Below are 22,832 nucleotides of genomic sequence, written 5' to 3' on the forward strand. Positions count from 1 at the left end.
TTCAATCATATAAAGTTTTTGAATGCAAAAAATATTTGAGGCTCAAAAATTTGGATTTGAACACTTAATTTTTCATTTAAAAAGATTTTAGCAATCCTTTTTGTGTTTGGGCCATATTATGGGTAAGACATTTGTGTCTAAAATCTAAATCATTCAATCCTCCAAAAAGTTGCTTCAATCAAAAAAAAAAATTTTTCAATCAAAGAAAAATTCATTTGAAAAATAAAATTGCCATCTCCTATTTTTTATTTTTTTATTTTTTATTTTTGGAAAATAATATGCAAAGCAAATGACCGTCTAAGGTGCTAGTCACATGATCTGTTCAAAAATTATTTTGAACCATTATAAGAATCTTTTTTGTTCATTTCATTCATTTTGTTGTTTGTTTTCTTGCTTTACAACTTTTAGTTATATAGGAAAGTCAATTACATGCAATGACACTTTTCGGCCACCAAGGGGGGCCTGACCCCCCCCCTTAAACTCCGCTTATGATCTGAGGCGCTTCATGGTGTATATGTTGAGCTTTATATGTATGTGCGTAGCGTAATTAATAATTATACATATATTTTATCTTGGTCGACGAGCGATTTTCTCCTACTTTTTAAGCTGAGTCTGCTAACTAGGAATGTATCGCCAGGGATAAATTCATTAAGTAACTACCTCTTAGAAATTGTCAACTCTTTCAGAGGCCCTTTGTGACTTATGGACTCATCTGTATTTGTGAGTATTGGTAGACGACCGGCTTTCACGTGCTTATTCGCTCGATTTTGTAAGCTTTGAAGTAAGGTATCCCCCTCATGAAAGAGTACCAAGTCAATGCATGACAACCTGCATTCTTTACACAAAAATGTTTGACATTATATTATCAAGATGTGTATAGATTGAAAAGTGATGTCAACAAATAATAGACACAAATTTATAATAAAAAACTGATTTAATGTATATTATTTGTTGTTAGGTTACATTTTCATGATCCACATCATGCTGCTGCTGGTGCCTACTGATGGTGACTGCTGGCTGTGGGCTCTAAGCCCATTTTTAAACAGCAAAAAACAAACAAAAAAGCCTTTTATTTCTCTTATCTCTGTATATAAGTAAAACGGCGCCATTGTAGGCTGTTTGCAGCAATGCGCGAGTGAGTCGTACCGCGACTGCGTGATTAATCAAAAAAATTAATTACCACCCGTTAACGCGATAAATTTGACAACCCTACATTTAACAAAACAAAATCAATGCATTCATTTGGGATGAAATGCATAACTGATGCTACAACAATCTAACGATATACTGGCTAGTGGGGTGGCCAACCAATTTATAGGGGTGGCCGTGGCCACCCCCTGGTGGCGCCACTGGCTTCGTGAGAACGAAAGATGTCCATTTACATGCCGTGCTATCCTTTGGCCACTCAAACAACTTTTCGTTAGAGTGAGAACAAAACATTGCCACACACCGCCGTGGCATCTTACCGAGAAACAATGCAACAAACAATACTGTTCTATGGCGGACTTCCCTCGCACTTCTAGGTGTGACGTCATTTCCGAAGATTGCCGAAGAAAAGTATTTTCGTTGTCAAGGGCGTTGCTATGGGTTAAACAAAGAATCTGCAACGGTTACGTTAAAAAAAAATAACGAAAATATGCTTATAATTGTTTAGCCATTGATATTATTCAAAAACATGGTTGGCCAACCTTACTTCACATTTCCGCTTTTCACTCCACCAGTGGCGCCACCAGGGGGTGGCCAGGGGTGGCCACGGCCACCCCTATAAATTGGTTGGCCACCCCGCTTGCCAGTATATCGTGAGATTGTTGTAGCATCAGTTATGCATTTCTTCCCAAATGAATGTATTTATTTTGTTTAGTTAAATGTAGGGTTGTCAAATTTATCACATTAACGGGCGGTAATTAATTTTTAAAAATTAATCATGTGAAAATATTTATCGCAATTAACGCATTCGTAGTACGACTCATTCACGCATTGCCGCAAACAGCCTACAATGGCGTCGTTTTACTTCTATATAGAGATAAAAGGCAGTGTCAAGTGAGTGGAGTAGATAAAAGCGTTCATTGGGGCTGTGCTTTTAATTGGCAAAAGCTTTGTCATCTCTCCCACAGCAACTATAAATATTGTGAGAAGTGACGTTGGGAAGAACGACAGGAGTCGATCTTTTTGTTAACACCCTGTAGTGTACTCAACGCAGAGAAGAAATAGCATTTGCAGCCACCACACACAGTCATGGTTGCACCACTTCCCATCATGCATTTGGGCAGAACAGTTAAGTCGCTACAGTATCATTTACTGATAGCTCAGCAAATACAATATTTAGTCACAATATACAAACTCACATTTATCCTTTAAGAATTACAAGTCTTTCTATCCGTGGATCCCTTTCACTGAAACAATGTTAATAATGTTAATGCCATCTTGTTGATTTATTGTTATAATAAACAAATACAGTACTTATGTACAGTATGTTGAATGTATATATCCGTCTTGTCTTATCTTTCCATTCCAACAACAATTTACAGAAAAATATGGCATATTTTAGAGATGGTTTGAATTGCGATTAATTACGATTAATTAATTTTCAAGCTGTGATTAACTCGATTAAAAATTTTAATCGTTTGACAGCCCTAGTTGAATGTACACCTTATGCCTAATATATACATAACACAATAAAACAGAATTGTTGTGTTACTCAAAATGTTGACTGGACAGTTACGGACTATGCACATTAAATCATCAGTAACATCAAATATTACACAATACACCAAAGTATATCAGTAGCCGTGTCCTTAAGTCTTTCTGATAGTTTTCCCCTGACCTTTTTACTGTAATAATATAATGAAAACCTGAAATTATAGCTTTTAGTTTTGGCCACCCCAAGATTTTAAGTAGCCTCATCTGGCCACCCCTATGAAAAATTTCTGGATGCGCCACTGCACTCCACAACATGGGAAAGTTTCCTTCTGCGTAACATTTTACATAGTTTTCGGTTGTTGCCTTACCACGCCAAATGTAAAACAAGTATTTACATGCTAGTATATGTATAATGCAATGACATAATCAAACAAGTACTTATATTCGTGATTTTATCCATTTTCCCATAAATGTCACACTCACCGCTATCAGCTCCATTGAAAACCATTACAGATCTGTTGGTGCTTGGAAGTACTAATGCACTCCAGGAAACACGTGACCACCAGCGACGAAATCAGAATGTTGCAACTCTCTTTCTTCATGGCTCTGGGCCGAGAAAATGTGCACACGTGGAAACCCCATGACTGACGTGCGTTTCGCCCAATAGGAGTTTGATAGAATGACGTCATCATATACTTGACAACCAATGTACATTTGAGGGGGATAATGGGGAAAAAAGATGTTGTGAAACGGTTCGGAGGTGAGGAGGATTTTGGGAAGAGTCCATGTTTACTCCGAAGAACTTTACTCAAATGATGGAAAATTCAAGAGTTTTTCAGTTTTATCTTCTCTAACGTTTTCTTTTTGAAATTTCCAGAGACAAAGCTGCTTTGGGTAAGACCACCCTGGACCCCCTCTTTCCCCATAACCCTCTAATTTCGGATGTAGCTTGACATTTTTATTTTGAAAAGGTTGTTTTCTTGAAATATAAAACTGCTTTTTAAATTTTTGTCTTTATGTTAATGTTACTAAAGTGGAGAAAAGAATACTCCATTTACTGTACAGAACATTTTAAAGCACAAATTGAAAAGTTAAGATTAAGTTGCTATTCGGGCTAAACTTTTTTCTGACTTTTCTACTTCTTATATTATTAATATTTTTAAGTTAAAACGTATAACTTCATTATTGCAATTGCATAAGTCAATAGTCCGCAAGTTTTTATGATTTCTAGCTCTTAGTTACAGTCGCGAATTATTAAAAACGACAATTAAATGTAATTATGAGTCACTATTTAAAAAACAAAAATATTGTTGGATGTCGGGAATTATTGTGAGTATTGTGTTTGTTTTGTATTACTCGGGCATAAGCATGTGCCGGTGTGAGATTTTGACAGTGTGATAACATTAAGCAAAAATACCACGGTATCACGGTATTGCAATTATAGCTGAGATGTGTTATTTTGAGATGTATGGATTAAAAAAAAAAAAAAATCCCATTGAACAGGATTTGTTTTCACAACATATTTGCAAATTGGAACATCAACATTAATAAAATGTTAAAATAAATAAATAGAATAACAAAAATATACATTTCCGTTGAAAATTTGGGGTCTAAGTGACCCAAAACTTTTGAGCCGTAGTGTACATATATATAAAATAACTGAAATATTATAAATACATTTTAAATAAATAAAACGTATAGGGTAAACCCACAGCCACAGGTCAAGCTGCTCAACATTAGAACAAAAGTTACCCTTGGTAATATAGAACTGGACTTAATACAGTGGGGCAAATAAGTCAAGTTCTCCCACTTGAAAATATTACAGAGGCCTGTAATTGTCAACATGGGTAAACCTCAACCATGAGAGACAGAATGTGGGAAAAAAAACAACAGAAAATCACATTGTTTGATTTTTAAAGAATTTGTTTGCAAATCATGGTGGAAAATAAGTATTTGGTCTTTACCAAAAGTTCATCTCAATATTTTGTTATGTACCCTTTGTTGGCTATAACGGAGGCCAAACGTTTTCTGTAACTCTTCACAAGCTTTTCACACAGTGTTACTGGTATTTTGGCCCATTCCTCCATGCAGATCTGCTCTAGAGCAGTGATGTTTTGGGGCTGTCGTTGGGCAACACGGACTTTCAACTCCCTCCTCAACCCGTGGCGTCAAAATGATAACAAGAACGGGGAGTAAAAATCCCAAAACCACACGGGGGGACCTAGTGAATGACCTACAGAGAGGTGGGACCACAGTAACAAAGGCTACTATCAGTAACACAATGCGCCGGCAGGGACTCAAATCCTGCACTGCCAGACGTGTCCCCCTGCTGAAGAAAGTACACGTCCAGACCCGTCTGCGGTTTGCTAGAGAGCATTTGGATGATCCAGAAGAGGACTGTGAGATTGTGTTATGTTCAGATGAAACCAAAATAGAACTTTTTGGTAGAAACACAAGTTCTCATGTTTGGAGGAGAAAGAATACTGAATTGCATCCGAACAACACCATACCCACTGTGAAGCATGGGGGTGGAAACATGCTTTGGGGCTGTTTTTCTGCAAAAGGACCAGGACGACTGATCTGTGTAAAGGAAAGAATGAATGGGGCCATGTATCGAGAGAATTTGAGTGAAAATCTCCTTCCATCAGCAAGGGCATTGAAGATGAGACGTGGCTGGGTCTTTTAGCGTGACAATAATCCCAAACACACAGCCAGGGCAACAAAGGAGTGGCTTCGTAAGAAGCATTTCAAGGTCCTGGAGTGGCCTAGCCAGTCTCAATATCTCAACCTCATAGAAAATCTTTGGAGGAAGTTGAAAGTCCGTGTTGCCCAACGACAGCCCCAAAACATCATTGCTCGAGAGGAGATCTGCATGGAGGAATGGGCCAAAATACCAGCAACAGTGTGTGAAAAGCTTGTGAAGAGTTACAGAAAACGTTTGGCCTCCGTTATTGCCAACAAAGGGTACATAACAAAGTATTGAGATGAACTTTTGGTATTGACCAAATACTTATTTTCCACCATGATTTGCAAATAAATTATTTAAAAATCAAACAATGTGATTTTCTGTTTTTGTTTTCCACATTCTGTCTCTCATGGTTGAGGTTTGCCCATGTTGACAATTACAGGCCTCTCTAATATTTTCAAGTGGGAGAACTTGCACAATTAGTGGTTGACTAAATACTTGTTTGGCCCACTGTATGTCTGAACTTTAATTCCACGTCGTGTTGATGGCCAATAAACATCTGTAAAAGCTACTGGAGTCTCATTTGTAATCAACAGGACAAAATCTGAATAAATTGGGGGGTTAGCGCTACTTTGCGGTTTTTCACTTATCGAGGCGGGTTCTGGTCCCCATTAACCGCGAAAAACGAGGGATTACTGTACTCTGTGGTCACGTAGAATTATCCTAAATCTTTCCAAACAGCTATTCAAGTCATCTCGTGAAAATTTCTTTTAAAAAGTATATATATATATATATATATATGTATATATATATATATATATTTTTTTTTAATATCGCAATATAATATCGCAATATATCGCAAACCCCCCAAAAATCGCAACAACAGTCACACTCAATTAGAGAAACTTGGTGTCAGGATTAGCGATCAAGCAGCATAGGATAGGATGTCAATGTATCCACATTCACAAGGGATTCACACAAATACTGGGTTCCACACTTCACATGGCTGGTTTGTGTACACTTCACCCTTCCCAATCACCCCCAAAAAATCGCAACAATAGTTTTTTCCAATATCGTTCAGGCCTAAATTAGACACACTCAAATAGAGAAACTCAGTGTCAGGATTATCGATCAGGCAACATAGAATAGGATGGCAACATATCCACAGTCACAAGGGATTCACACAAATACTGTGTTCTACACTTCACATGGCGGATTTTTGTACACCGCACCCTTCCCAATCACCCTCCTCTTTTTCCTTAGTCATCAGGACTAGAGATGTCCCGATCGATCGGGTCCGATCACGTCATTTTCAAAGTCTCGGAATCGGCAAAAAAATATCGGACATGCCTTTTTTAATTTTTTTTTTTTTTAATTAAATCGTTTTCTAATTGTATTAAACGTTACAGACATAATGTGTTACACTCTTTCAGAGTCTTTAGCTTAAGCTTAAGGTAGGGTTATCAAATTTATCACGTTAACGGCGACAATTAATATTTATTACATTTATCACGTTACAATATTTAACGCAAGTAACGCATGTGCTGCACGACCCACTCACGCATTGTCGCGTTCAATCTATAATGGCGCCATTTTACCCATACAGTATATAGAGCTTAAAGGCAGCGTAAAATGAGTAGAGAGAATTTTGGCAGCCTTTGGAGCCTTTTTTTAAATGGCTAAAACCTTACAATCCCTCTCCCAACGATGAGAAAAATCGTGGGAAGCAATGTGGGGAAGAAACGTAGTAGTTGATCTTTTTCTTAACACCCTATGTTATTTCACAACGCAGAGAAGATATATGAATTGGTACCACGATGCACAGTCATGGTTGCACTTCCCATCATGCATTTGGGCAGAAGTTAAATGGCTACAGTATCATTTACTGAAAGCTCAACAAATACACTAGATGGCAATATTTAGTCACAATATATAAAGTCACAATAATCCTTTAAGAATTACAAGTCTTTCTATCCGTGGATCCCTCTCACAGAAAGAATGTTAATAATGTAAATGCCATCTTGAGGATTTATTGTCATAATAAACAAATACAGTACTTATGTACTGTATGTTGAATGTATATATTCGTCCGAGTTTTATTCATTTTTTTCTTAATGCATTGCCAAAATGTATATGATCGGGAAAAATTATCGGGAATGATTGGAATTGAATCGGGAGCAAAAAAAAAGCAATCGGATCGGGAAATATCGGGATCGGCAGATACTCAAACTAAAACGATCGGGATAGGATCGGGAGCAAAAAAACATGATCGGAACAACCCTAATCAGGACCCCCCACATGGTGTCAACTGGAAATACAAGTAGGTAACGATAGCACCAACATATTCATTGTTAGTGTAGGCGTTCAATTTATTTCTTGTTGTTGTTTGTGCTTCTTTAGTCTTTCCATTGCTCTTTTTTTCTGTCCCCACATAACACCTCCCTGTTCGCTGCTTTCTCCTAATAAACAAAACACACTGAATAATCACAATGGAAGTATGTCATACGCCCATGTGATAAATAAAAACTGTTCAGACCAAGAGGACGTTCAGATTCCCATTCTCCTTGTCAAGCAGCTGAACAGGACAGGTTTGGAAACAAATTAAAACATTATTATTCATTTTAACAAGCACCTCCGCCTCAACGTGATAGAGCGGTTGCTATGACGATGGTGTTGTTGTGATCATCGTGGCATGGTTGCCGCCGATAACAAACATCTACTCGTGTTTGAGTGCTATCAAAAGGTGACCTTTGTTGCCGGGCAAATTGTCTGATCTCCTTTGGGGAAAAGAGAGGCTTAATTGCATACTAATTTAGTATGCAGCCATGCCTTTTCCTTCTCAGCTTCATCAAAACAGAATAGAAAGTCTGACATGAAACTGTTTAAAAAGGATATAGATTGGGGAAAAAGTACTTTTTTTAATGGTTTGTGTAAAATAAGTAAAATAAAAAACCAAGGAAGACAGATTTTTTACCTAATTTTTTTCAGTTTTGTTTGTTTTTTTATGTAAATTTTGGGGGGTGTTGTCTTGTTTTTCAGTTTTTTTCCTTTTTTCAGTTTGCATTTTCATTTATTATTGCTATTATTATTATTATTATTATTATTATTATTATTGCACATTTTTCAAGATGTTCTCAGTTTTGCCCAAATTTTGCTAGTATTTTTTTTTTTTTTTTGTATTTTTTTTTAAATCAGAATTTTATTCTTCTCAATATTCTCATGCATTTTTTTTTTTTTTGCAAGATTTTAAATTTTTTGGGTACATCTTTAAAAATAGTTTCTCAGGTTTTATTTGCTGGAAGGTTTTTAAGATTTGCGATGTTCTTTGTCAATTATTTTTTTGTTTTTATCTTGGTTTTGTCAAACTTTACAACATTATGGGGGGTTTTTTTCAGCCCAAATTTTTTTTGTAGTATCGCTGTTTTGCTGTACTGTACTGTACTAACAACAATTATTATTAATAATATATTGGCAATTTTTCTTTATTTTCATTTTGCCAGTTTGTAATACTGTACTTCCGTCCAATCTGATTTGTTATTATTAGGCATGTGCCGGTATGATATTTTGACGGTACGATAACCGTGAGCAAAAATACCGCGGTTTCACGGTATTGCAATTATAGCTCCAAATAATTTTGAGATGTATGGGTTAAAAAAAATAACTTTTTTCCATTAAACAGGATTTTTTTTTCACACCATAGTTGCAAATTGGAACATGAATATATTGTTAAAATTAATACATTATCCATTAATTTTTTTTTTTAAATAAAATTAAACTAAATATAACTTATAGACTATACTCACAACCACAGCTCAAGTTGCTCTAGATTAGAGCAAGAACAAAATAATTTCTATAAAAAAGTAAGAACACTTCTGAATAAAATTTTTAAAACAGTTATGCTGCATGACTTTTTTTTTTTGAGGGTGGAAAAGCTTAAGTTTCACCATTTTCAGCCACTGTGTCAACTCTAGTCTACATGATGTCATGCCTATGTGTTAAAAAGAACATAAAGAATCCATAAGTTAGTTAAAAATGTATAAGTTAGTTAAAATGTCAATATTGTTGAGGAAAGGTTTCATCTAAAAAAAAATTTAAGCTTTTAGTTTGTATATTGAATTTGAAAGGAAAATGTGTGTTTTGTTTTTGGCGAACTTTTCCATGGTGCTAATCTGTTGAAGCTACTCACATGGAAAAATCTAATTGTACAACATTTTAAATGTATTCATTTTGTATATTACACTTACCACGATTTGAGAGCTCAATAAATTGAAGAACAGTACACCTTATGTTTGGAGTATTTGTTTTTGGGTTAGCTGGCTGGCTAGCCAATAGCGTCACTTTCACACACTGCAACAAACAGGAGGGGGTGAGCGCTGCTACGCCAAGCCGCTTCTAGCTGCATTTTTGACACAAGAAAAATAGCGAATACCGTACTACGGTCTGACGGAAAATTTTAGTGGTTTTGAAACCGCAACGTTTTCACACCACGGTAAACCGTGAAACCGGTAACCGGCACATGGCTAGTTATCATGTTATATCCGTTTGTATTTTTTTCCCAATTAATTTTTGCCTTTTTTTCTCTTCTTTTCATACAATTTTGTCACATTTTCTGTCTGATTTCTGACCGTTTATTGTCAGATTTTTCCTTGATTTTGTCACATTTCTGCTGTTTTTTTTCTCAATTTCTTAATCTATTTCTTCTCATAATTTTAGGGGGAGCCTCGCCTCATGGGGAGCTTCGAAGGTCACGCGCTCCCCGGGACCCTTTTCCTGCTGGCTGGCCTGTGGTGGACGGCCAAACTCTCGCTCTGGCATGCCACCCACCGCTATAAGAGCATCGGCTCCACCCGGCTGAGCGGCAGAGTGGCGCAACGCCGCTTGGAGCTGGTAGAAGGCTCGATCGTCGTCCTCTTCTCTTTAATAGGTGAGCTCAGCGCGTCTGGTGAATTACGTCACTCATGTATAGGCACTTCCTATCTGTGATCCACCACCGTCATTTGTTGCCCAGGCATGATAGCGGAGCAGTTTTATGCGAAAGGGCCGCATCTCAAGCTTTATGACTTTGCGGAAAACCACTGGAAGGGCATGATGAACTGGCAACACTCCACCATGTATTTCTTTTTCGGCCTGGCAGGAGGTGTGTCCCTTATAGTCCATGCCACCGAGGCGGCGCCCCGCGCCCTGGACAAGTTATTGGTGGCCATCGCCTTCTTTAACGAGGGTAAGACACACAACACACCAGTGTTGTTTTTGGCAGCCCTTTTAATTTTCGTCTTAGTCTTTTGGACGATAATACTTATTAGTCATATTTCAGTCATCTCAAAATGTGTTTGTCTTCGTTTAGTTTTTGCTGACGAACACTCAAGACTAATTCCGTCAAGTTTTAGACGACATTTACTAATGTTTTCATCAGTAAAATAAAAAATAAAAAAATTACTCCAAAATTTTAAATTTTTTGAAGTTTCTAACTACAGTGCCTTGCAAAAGTATTCGGCCCCCTTGAACCTTGCAACCTTTCGCCACATTTCAGGCTCCAAACATAAAAATATAAAATTTTAATTTTTTGTCAAGAATCAACAACAAGTGGGACACAATTGTGAAGTGGAACAAAATTTATTGGATATTTTAAACTTTTTTTAACAAATAAAAAACTGAAAAGTGGGGCGTGCAATATTATTCGGCCCCCTTGCGTTAATACTTTGTAGCGCCACCTTTTGCTCCAATTACAGCTGCAAGTCGCTTGGGGTATGTTTCTATCAGTTTTGCACATCGAGAGACTGACATTCTTGCCCATTCTTCCTTGCAAAACAGCTCGAGCTCAGTGAGGTTGGATGGAGAGTGTTTGTGAACAGCAGTCTTCAGCTCTTTCCACAGATTCTCGATTGGATTCAGGTCTGGACTTTGACTTGGCCATTCTAACACCTGGATACGTTTATTTTTTAACCATTCCATTGTAGATTTGGCTTTATGTTTTGGATCATTGTCCTGTTGGAAGATAAATCTCCGTCCCAGTCTCAGGTCTTGTGCAGATACCAACAGGTTTTCTTCCAGAATGTTCCTGTATTTGGCTGCATCCATCTTCCCGTCAATTTTAACCATCTTCCCTGTCCCTGCTGAAGAAAAGCAGGCCCAAACCATGATGCTGCCACCACCATGTTTGACAGTGGGGATGGTGTGTTCAGGGTGATGAGCTGTATTGCTTTTACGCCAAACATATCGTTTTGCATTGTGGCCAAAAAGTTCAATTTTGGTTTCATCTGACCAGAGCACCTTCTTCCACATGTTTGGTGTGTCTCCCAGGTGGCTTGTGGCAAACTTTAAACGAGACTTTTTACGGATATCTTTGAGAAATGGCTTTCTTCTTGCCACTCTTCCATAAAGGCCAGATTTGTGCAGTGTACGACTGATTGTTGTCCTATGGACAGACTCTCCCACCTCAGCTGTAGATCTCTGCAGTTCATCCAGAGTGATCATGGGCCTCTTGGCTGCATCTCTGATCAGTTTTCTCCTTGTTTGAGAAGAAAGTGATCTGATTCTCCTTCCATTTCAATATGATGGCTTGCACAGTGCTCCTTGAGATGTTTAAAGCTTGGGAAATCTTTTTGTATCCAAATCCGGCTTTAAACTTCTCCACAACAGTATTGTTGTTGATTCTTGACAAAAAATTAAAATTTTATATCTTTATGTTTGAAGCCTGAAATGTGGCGAAAGGTTGCAAGGTTCAAGGGGGCCGAATACTTTTGCAAGGCACTCTATATATATATAATTGCTCTTTACCTAAAAAAAAATGTTTTATCCGATTACTTGATTAATCGATAGAATTTTCAGTCGATTACTAAAATATTCGATAGCTGCAGCCCTAAATAATACCCACCTGGATGGCAGGAACTGTATGTAAAAAAAAAAGTTGCCAGAGCACTCACTGTTTGCAAAGGTTTGCCATCTTAGGCACCCCACGTTTCGATTCGATTACGATTCAGGGTGCTACGATTCGATTATTGAACGATGATCACGGTATTGACAATGATCACGTTTATCACTTTATCAATGCATCGTACATTACTAATTAATAAAGTAGCAAATTTATGTCCATTATTTATTTAAAATGTCCTAATGATACAACAGCAACGATGATAACATGCCCATACAACAAAAAGCTGCCCTTAACTGCTTATTTATTTTTATTTAGTTTTTAACAAGACAAGCAAAAACATTACTCATTTTAAAGGCAGTACTTATTTCTCAACATGCCCATACAACACACAGCTGACCTTGAGATAATCTTTTTCACAAGAAGGTGAAAAAACATTAGCTGTTTCAAAGGCAGTACTTACAGTGCCCTCCATATTTATTGGCACCCCTGAAAAAGATGTGTTTTTTAGCTTCTAATGCTTTTTTTTTTTTTTTTAATTCAAATAATATTAATGGAAATTAATATTAATAATTAATTAATTAATTAATTGATTAATTATATTAATGGAAAAAAAGAGAAAAATCCAACCTTCAATACAAGTGCATTCATTCAGTGGGGAAAAAATCCCACATAAAGAAAAAATTATTTGACATCAAATAATGTGTGTCACAATTATTAGCACCCCTGGTGTTAATACTTTGTACAACCCCCTTTTGCCAACAAAACAAGGTCTGGGGACTGAGATGGCCAATGGGAGGAACTTGATTTTGTGTCTGGTGAACCATTTCTGTGTAGATTTGGCCATATTTTTAGGGTCATTGTCTTGCTGAAAGACCCAGTGACGACCCATCTTCAGCTTTTGGGCAGAGGGCAACAGATTTTGATTTAAAATGTCCTGGTATTTCAAAGCATTCATGATGCCATGCACCCTAACAAGGTTCCCGGGGCCTTTGGAAGCGAAACAGCCCCACAGCATCACTGACCCACCCCTATACTTCACAGTGGGTATGAGGTGCTTTTCAGCATGCGCATCTTTCGTGGCACGCCAGACCCACTAAGAGCGTTTGTTGCCAAAAAGCTCAATCTTGGTCTCATCTGACCAAAGCACACGATCCCAGTTGAAGCCTGGGACCGTGTGTATGTTTGTGTGAGACCCCTTCTTTTTCAAGACTCAAGTTTGAAAACATGTATTTAGTCAACCACCAATTGTGCAAGTTCTCCTACTAGAAAAGTTTAGAGAGGCCTGTAATTGTCAACATGGGTAAACCTCAACCATGAGGGACAGAATGTGGAAAAAAAACAGAAAATCACATTGTTTGATTTTTAAAGAATTTATTTCCAAATTAGAGTGGAAAATAAGTATTTGGTCACCTACAAACAAGCAGGATTTCTGGATGTCAAAGAGGTCTAACTTCTTCTAACAAGGTCTAACGAGGCTCCACTCGTTCCCTGTACTAATGGCACCTGTTTTAACTCATTATCGGTATAAAAGACACCTGTCCACAACCTCAGTCAGTCACACTCCAAAGTTCACTATGGCCAAGACAAAAGAGCTGTCAAAAGACACCCGAGACAAAATTGTAGACCTGCACCAGGCTGGACAGACTGAATCTGCAATAGGTAAAACGCTTGGTGTAAAGAAATCAACTGTAGGAGCAATTATTAGAAAATGGAAGACATACAAGACCACTGATAATCTCCCTCGATCTGGAGCTCGATGCAAGATCTCACCCCGTGGCGTCAAAATGATAACAAGAACGGTGAGCAAAAATCCCAGAACCACACGGGGGACCTAGTGAATGACCTACAGAGAACTGGGACCACAGTAACAAAGGCTACTATTAGTAAAACAATGTGCTGCCAGGGACTCAAATCCTGCACTGCCAGACGTGTCCCCCTGCTGAAGCCAGTACACGTCCAGGCCCGTCTGTGGTTCCCTAGAGAACATTTGGATGATCCAGAAGAGGACTGGGAGAATGTGTAATGGTCAGATGAAATCAAAATAGAACTTTTTGGTAGAAATATAGGTTCTCATGTTTGGAGGAGAAAGAATACTGAATTGCATCCGAAGAACACCATACCCACTGTGAAGCATGGAGGTGGAAACATCATGCTTTGGGGCTGTTTTTCTGCAAAGGGACCAGGACGACTGATCTGTGTAAAGGAAAGAATGAATGGGGCCATGTATCGACCGATTTTGAGTGAAAATCTCCTTATATCAGCAAGGGCGTTGAAGATGAGACCTGGCTGGGTCTTTCAGCATGACAATGATCCTAAACACACAGGGCAACAAAGGAGTGGCTTCGTAAGAAGCATTTCAATGTCCTGGAGCCTACCCACTCTCCAGATCTCAGCCCCATAGAAAATCTGTGGAGGGAGTTGAAAGTCTGTGTTGCTCAATGACAGCCCCAATACACCACTGCTATTGAGGAGATCTGCATGGAGGAATGGGCCAAAATACCAGCAACAGTGTGTGAAAAGCTTGTGAAGAGTTACAGAAAACGTTTGGCCTCCGTTATTGCCAACAAAGGGTACATAACAAAGTATTGAGATGAAATTTTGGTATTGACCAAATACTTATTTTCCACCATGAATTGCACAATAAGTGGTTGACGAAATACTTATTTGCCCCACTGTATGTTTTAGTCTTCCAAGACAGATTTTTAGCTAATTATCGGTTTGTCGTGAAAAATATGTCCGTCAACTAAATATTTTTTTTGCAAAGGGGGCCGGATTTGGTGTGGTAAAAATGTGGAGGGCTGACCTTGGCTGACGTCCTTTACGTAGAACAATATATTAAACAAATTTTAGCAAGCCATTCTGTGTGTCACATTTGCTTTATTATTATTTTTCAAATCAATTTAGGGCTGTCAAAATTATCGCGTTAACGGGCGGTAATTAATTTTTTAAAATTAATCACGTTAAAATATTTGACGCAATTAACGCACATGCCCCGCTCAAACAGATTAAAATGACAGCACAGTGTCATGTCCAATTGTTACTTGTGTTTTTTGGTGTTTTGTCGCCCTCTGCTGGCGCTTGGGTGCGACTGATTATATGGGTTTCAGCACCATGAGCATTGTGTAATTATTGACATCAACAATGGTGAGCTACTAGTTTATTTTTTGATTGAAAATTTTACAAATTTTATTAAAATGAAAACATTAAGAGGGGTTTTAATATAAAATTTCTATAGCTTGTACTAACATTTATATTTTAAGAACTACAAGTCTTTCTATCCATGGATCGCTTCAACAGAATGTTAATGTTAATGGCATCTTGTTGATTTATTGTTATAATAAACAAATACAGTATTTATGTACAGTATGTTGAATGTATATATCCGTCTTGCGTCTTATCTTTCCATTCTAACAATAATTTACAGAAAAATATGGCATATTTTATAGATGGTTTGAATTGCGATTAATTAATGTTCAAGCTGTGATTAACTCGATTAAAAATTTTAATCGTTTGACAGCCCTAAATTGTTTCAACAATCTCGCAACTAGCCTCTCTAATATTTTCAAGTGGAAGAACTTGCATAATTAGTGGTTGACTAAATACTTATTTGCCCCACTGTAAAACAATATGAAATAAACATGCTTTTTGGTGTCATACGCACTTTAATGATTTTAATGAGCTGACAAATGTACAGCAAAAAATGATAAATCCAACGGGACTTTGGTTTAAAAAGAGCCCTGGTAACAAAACAGAAACTGTAAAAAAATAGAAAATAAAAAAACACAAAAAATGTAAAAATCTGAACTCTATGCTTAGTTTTTGGATATTGAGCAGTATGTGTTTTGGGCAGGGTTCCTTTTCCTCTACCACCTCCATGGCCGAGATGTGCTGGACGTGCACATGCACATGCTTCTGCTGTACACGGTCTTCGGGTGTGCCGCCGTATGCTTCCTGGAGGTTTTCCAAAGAGGCAACATCCTGGTAGAGCTGCTGCGCTGCACCCTGACTCTGCTGCAGGGTAGTTGGTTCTGGCAGGTGTGTGGAAAACTGTAATGTACAGTATTTATATGTGATTACCTGCTAGCAGAGTTTGGCGTGTGTCATTTTGCAACCACCTGTGTTTTCGTCCTTGTCTCAGATCGGCTTCGTACTGTACCCTCTTAGCGGTGCTCAGTGGGACCCCATGGACCACAGCAACGTGATGTTCGTCACCATGTGCTACTCATGGCATGTGGCCTTTGCCATGCTCAGCGTCGGCGTGCTCTATTGTCTGGTCAGCTGGTGAGAATCACACCAGCAGCACCGCTAGCGTAAAACATCTTTCTGACAACATATTTAAAATAATTAGTGTCAAGTATTTGGAGTCATTTTTAAAAATGTCCCACATGTAACATGTGACCCACATTCTCTTACACTGCTGGCCAAAAGTATTGGCACCGCTGCAATTGTCAGATAATGCTCAATTTCTCCCAGAAAACGATTGCAATTACAAATGCTTTGGTGGTAATAGCTTCATTTATTTTGCTAATTAATCGCAATTCAAACCATCTATAAAATATGCCATATTTTTCTGTAAAGTATTGTTGGAATGGAAAGATAAGACACAAGATGGATATATACATTCAACATACGGTACATAAGGACTGTATTTGTTCATTATAACAATAAATCAACAAGATGGCATTAACATTCATGGGAAGAAAGACTTGTAGTTCTTAAAAGATAAATGTTAGTACAAGTTATAGAAATTTTATATTAAAACCCCTCTTCATGTTTTGGTTTTAATAAAATTTGTCAAATTTTCAATCAAAAAATAAACTAGTAGCCCACCGTTGTTGATGTCAATAATTACTTACACAATGCTCATGGGTGCTGAAGCCTATAAAATCAGTTGCACCCAAGCACCAGCAGAGGGCGGCAAAACTCCATGAAACACAATTAACAAGTGGGCCTTTCACTGTACTGTCATTTAAATTTGTCTGAGTGTGGCATGTGCGTTAATTGCGTCAAATATTTTAACGTGATTAATTTTAAATAATTTTGACAGCCCTACATTTTACACAAAACTCCAAAAATGGGCCAGACAAAAGTCTTGGCGCCCTTTGAAAAATCATGTGATGCTTCTCTAATTTGTGTAATTAACAGCACCTGTTACTTACCTGTGGCACAGAAAAGGTGGTGGCAATAACTAAATCACACTTGCAGCCAGTTAAAATGGATTAAAGTTGACTCAATCTCTGTCCTTGGGTGAACCACATTGAGCATGGAGAAAAGTAAGAAGACCAAAGAACTTTGTTACGACTTGAGAAGCAAAAATTTGAGGAAGCATGTGGAATCTCAAGGCTACAAGTCAATCTCCAAAGACCTGAATGTTCCTGTGTCTACTGTGCGCAGTGTCACTGTGACTAACTGTGGATTTCAACGAAAGATTGTGAGCATGGTGGATAAAGAACCTCGAATAACATCCAAACAAGTTCAAGCTGTCCCGCATTCCGAGGGTACAACAGTGTCAAACCGTACTATCCTCCAGGAAGACCCCTTTTGAGACCCAGAGACATAAAAAAAGCCTGGCTGGAGTTTGCCAGAACTTACCTGAGAAAGCCAAAAACGTTTTGGAAGAATGTTCTCTGGTCAGATGAGACAAAAGTAGAGCTTTTTTGGAAAAGGCATCAACATAGAGTTTACAGGGGGAAAAAATCGGCCTTCAACGAAAAGAACAAAGTCCCCACAGTCAAACATGGAGGAAGTTCCCTGATGTTTTGGGGTTGCTTTGCTGTCTCTGGCACTGGACTGCTTGACCGTCTGCATGGCATTATGAAGTCTGAAGACTACCAACAAATTTTGCAGCATAATGTAGGGCCCAGTGTGAGAAAGATGGGTCTCCCTCAGAGGTCATGGGTCTTCCAGCAGCACAATTTGACCCAAAACACACTTCAAAAAGCACTAGAAAATGGTTTGAGAGAAAGCGCTGGAGACTTCTAAAGTGGCAAGCAATGAGTCCAGACCTGAATCCCATAGAAAACCTGTGTAGAGATCTGAAAATGGCAGTTTGGAGAAGGCACCCTTCAAATTTCAGAGACCTGGAGCAGTTGGCGAAAGTCTAAAATTCCAGCAGAGCATTGTAAGAAACTCATTGATGGATACCGGAAGCGGTTGTTTGCAGTTATTTTGTCTAAAGGTTGTGCTACCAAGTATTAGGCTGAGGGTGACAATACTTTTGTCCAGCCCATTTTTGGAGTTTTGTGTAAAATGGTAATGATTTTTAAAAAATTGTCTTTTGTGTTTTTTCCTTGCAAGCAAAATAAATGAAGATATTACTACCAAAGCATTTGTAATTGCAATCATTTTCTGGGAGAAATTGAGCATTATCTGACAGAATTGCAGAGGTGCCAATACTTTAGGCCAGCACTGTATATAGCAGTGCTTAGCTAAACCTACAACAGCAAAGATTGGATAAGGGCGTGCTGTCAGTTCATTGGCAATGTTTTTAACAATGCTCTCAACAAAAAACAACGGCTAAATATACCTATAAAGTTACGAATGCATTTAAAAAAAAGAGCTTTTACGTTGAAAATTGTTGTTAATAAATGCTTAAATCCCTGAATTCTTTTTAGACATGAAACCGTCTCGATTCATGGTTAAAAGCAAAAAAAAAAAAAAACAAAAAAAAAAAAACGGGCAGTTAGCATTTATTTTACGCTGCTAGTCTTTAAGCCACTGTGGTGCCGCCTTATCACCACAAAGAGCTTTTTACCTTGAAAATTCTTGTAAGTAAATGCTTAAATCCCAGAATTATACGTAAAACAGTTTCGATTCTTTTTTAAAAGGGCAAAGAACCAGGCAGTTAGCATTTATTTTACGTGAATATGTCAAATGTGCTGCTAGTCTTTAAGCCGCTGTGGCGCTGCCTTTTCACCACAAAGAGCTTTTTACGTTGAACATTCTTGTGAATAAATGCTTAAACCCCTGAATTCTTTATAGATAAGGACGTAAAACAGTCTCGATTCTTGGTTAAAAGCAAAAAAATGGGCAGTTAGCATTTATTTTACGTAAATATGTCGAATGCGCTGCTACTCTTTAAGCCACTGTAGCCCCTCCTTATCGCCACAAAAAGCTTTTTACGGTGAAAATGATTGTGAATAAATGCTTAAATCCCTGAATTCTTTATAGATATGGACGTAACACAGTCTTAATTCTTGGTTAAAAAGCAAAAAAAAAAAAAAAAGAGACGGGCAGTTCGTATTTTTTAATGTAAATATGTCGTAAATATGTCGAATGTGCTGCTAGTCTTTAAGCCACTGTGGTGCCGCCTTATCACCACAAAGAGCTTTTTACCTTGAAAATTCTTGTAAGTAAATACTTAAATTCCAGAATTATAAGTATGGTAAAACAGTTTCGATTCTTTTTTAAAAGGGCAAAGAACCGGGCAGTTAGCATTTATTTTACGTAAATATGTCGAATGTGCTGCTAGTCTTTAAGCCACTGTGGCGCCGCCTTATCACCACAAAGAGCTTTTTACGTTGAAAATTATTGTGAATAAATGCTTAAATCCCTGAATTCTTTATAGATATGGACGTAAAACAGTTTTGATTCTTGGTTAAAAGCTAAAAAAACAAAATACGGGCAGTTAGCATTTATTTTACTAAATATGTCAAATGTGCTGCTAGTCTTTAAGCCACTGTGGCGCCGCCTTTTCACCACAAAGAGCTTTTTAGGTTGAAAATTCTTGTGAATAAATGCTTTAACCCCTGAATTCTTTATAGATATGGACATAAAACAGTCTTAAATCTTGGTTAAAAGCAAAAAAAAAAAAAAAACAGACGGGCAATTAGTATTTTTTTATGTAAATATGTCGTAAATATGTCTAATGTGCTGCTAGTCTTTAAGCCACTGTAGCGCCTCCTTATCACCACAAAGAGCTTTTTACGTTGAAAATTCTTGTGAATAAATGCCTAAATGCCCGACTTCTTTATAGATATGGACGTAAAAGTCTCGATTCTTGGTTAAAAGCAAAAGAACGGGCAGTTAGCATTTATTTTACGTTAAGTTCCCAACGTTTCAAAATGCATGCATGGTGCGAAAAATATAATAATTACCTTGAATCTTCGAACAAATCAGTCCTGAGACAATCCTTCCTGTTTGGGGTACAGCTTTAGTACTTTTTCAACCTAAATCCGGAGTTAGCTCGCTGCGTGTGTGTGTTTGAGAATAACTCCTCTTGATGCTGGGTGTGGGCAAGCCCCCTACTTGAAGGCGTGGCGACGTGTTTGATGGTGGTGACCCGTCATTATAATTATAAAGTCTATGGTTGGTTTTAACATGGAGCAGCTGGCTTCAGCCATGTTAAATGAGTTATGTAATCCTCACTGTTGCCACTAGAGAGTAGTGTATCTCCCGCCAAACACTTATAAAGTTAATCATCACAACTCCACTCTAATTAAACGAATACTCGAAAACATTTATTATATACATATTACTATTATACTATATGATATTATTGTATTATATACATATAACATTATTTATAACAGTGTTCATTTACTGTTTCATCAAAATTACTCTAGTCATTAATTTTTAATCAGCTTTTTTTGTGACTATTACTAGCGCCGTCCGCTCCAGACTAAAGAAGACCCCCCCGGTGGAAATGGGCCTGCTGAAGTGCTCTGACAAGGACCCCGAGTCAGAGGACGAGGTGGTGTGAAGTGGACCCACTCCGCCACCGCTGTGCTACTGATTTCAGATCAGGAATACAACAATAGGGCCTTATTTCACCTGCTTGAACTGCTTAGAGTAGCTTTTATTCTTGCTACGGTACTTTTGCTCTGTGTTAGAATTTATTATTTTACGTCAATTACACTTGAGTATTTTTATGTCCTATTTAATCTTGAACAAACACCACACTCGTATTTATTAGGGGTGCACGATATCCATTTTTTGAAACCGATACAGATAACTTCTTGCTCCTCAAAGCCGATACCGATATCAATAACCGATAATAAATATATAATTTTTTAAATGTATAACCTGTGTTTTTGAACACCTGGAGGTTTAAAAAAACTAGTGGTGGATTCAATATAGATTTGCCTTTGATCTCATCAGATTTTTCATAATGACATGAACAAAACAGTGCAGTTCACTTCTGCACTGCCCGACAGCCAGCTAAGAATGAATGCACTTCCATAAACCACAAGGCTTCGTATTTCCTTGCTTTTATGGGAAGACACTCGTCTTAATATTGTGAAAGTACAACAGAAAAATACACATATTCAATACTCAATATACAACAAACTGCACAATAAACTTATATACACAACTATTATATGTATAGCATAGCACACTAGCTTGAGCTACTAAAGCATTGGCTGGCTTCAATAACACAACTTATGAAGTTCTGTACATATGACCCTTCACCACTGAAGTAAACATATAATGCACATCCATATGTTATAGTTAACATAAAATACTTACATATATTTCCGAGAGGGAAACGTAACAGAAAGCATTCACGACTGCTGTGTGATTGAACCAAACTACTGTAACAAAAAAATAGATGCAGTGAATTATTCTGACCAGCAGGTGGGAGCAATGGCCCGCAAATGGTCAACTGATCTCCCATACTAGAAACTAAAGCCAGAGCAGTACATATTATTGGTCCTATTATAAATGTTATTGGATTTATCGGGATGATGTCATAATTCCTATTATCGGACCGATAATTATCGGACCTATTATTATCGTGCACCAGTAGTATTTATGCACCTACAGAGTGTTAAGAATTATGGACAGTATGTATATAGCTCATTTGCTGCCAATGACGGCGATAGACGTCCAATGGTTGTGAGTAAGTGAATGATTACATGCACTTTACCGCAGTCTCTTGATGTTTTCCTGCTTATTGTATGACACTATTAAAATCCATTCTGTTCAAATGTGATTTGAATTACAAGTAATTTAACACAGTAACAGTAATAAAATTAGCAGAATTAGGGCTGCCACATAATATTTTGTTTGCCGATTTTTGCAATTAGTCGACTAATCGGTTCGTATATGAATCGCATAAGTTTCTTACAGTGCTCTGCTGGAATTTTAGACCATTCTTCTTTGGCCAACTGTTCCAGGTCTCTGAGATTTGAAGAGTGCCTTCTCCAAACTGCCATTTTCAGATCTCTCCAAAGGTGTTCTATGGGATCCATGTTTGGACTCATTGCTGGCCACTTTAGAAGTCTGCAGTGCTTTCCCTCAAACCATTTTCTAGTGCTTTTTGAAGTGTGTTTTGGGTCATTGTCCTGCTGGAAGACCCATGACCTCTGAGGGAGACCCAGCTTTCTCACACTGGGCCCGACATTATGCTGCAAAATTTGTTGGTAATCTTCAGACTTCATCATGCCATGCACACGGTCAAGCAGTCCAGTGCCAGAGGCAGGAAAGCAACCCCAAAACATCAGGGAACCTTCACAATGTTGACTCCGGGGACCGTGTTCTTTTCTTTGAAGGTCTCGTTTTTTTTCCTGTAAACTCTTATGTTGTTGCCATTTCCCAAAAAGTTCTACTTTTTTCCTCATCTGACCAGAGAACATTCTTCCAAAACGTTTTTGGCTTTCTCAGGTAAGTTTTGACAAACTCCAGCCTGGC

At 37.8% G+C, this 22,832-nt stretch overlaps 1 protein-coding gene across 1 annotated transcript; it reads left to right on the plus strand.

Annotated features, from left to right (window-relative positions):
- Window positions 1-1,970: 1,970 nt before the first annotated feature.
- tmem45a (transmembrane protein 45a) lies at window positions 1,971-22,108 on the plus strand. Its single transcript, XM_057841722.1, has 6 exons — window positions 1,971-3,534; window positions 10,040-10,250; window positions 10,335-10,547; window positions 16,051-16,235; window positions 16,339-16,481; window positions 20,805-22,108. The coding sequence occupies exons 2-6, from the start codon at window positions 10,055-10,057 to the stop codon at window positions 20,899-20,901; spliced, it is 834 nt and encodes a 277-aa protein (XP_057697705.1). The 5' UTR covers window positions 1,971-3,534; window positions 10,040-10,054; the 3' UTR covers window positions 20,902-22,108.
- Window positions 22,109-22,832: the final 724 nt, after the last annotated feature.

This window comes from Corythoichthys intestinalis, chromosome 7 (genome assembly GCF_030265065.1).
Source record: "Corythoichthys intestinalis isolate RoL2023-P3 chromosome 7, ASM3026506v1, whole genome shotgun sequence".
Lineage (NCBI taxonomy): Eukaryota > Metazoa > Chordata > Actinopteri > Syngnathiformes > Syngnathidae > Corythoichthys > Corythoichthys intestinalis.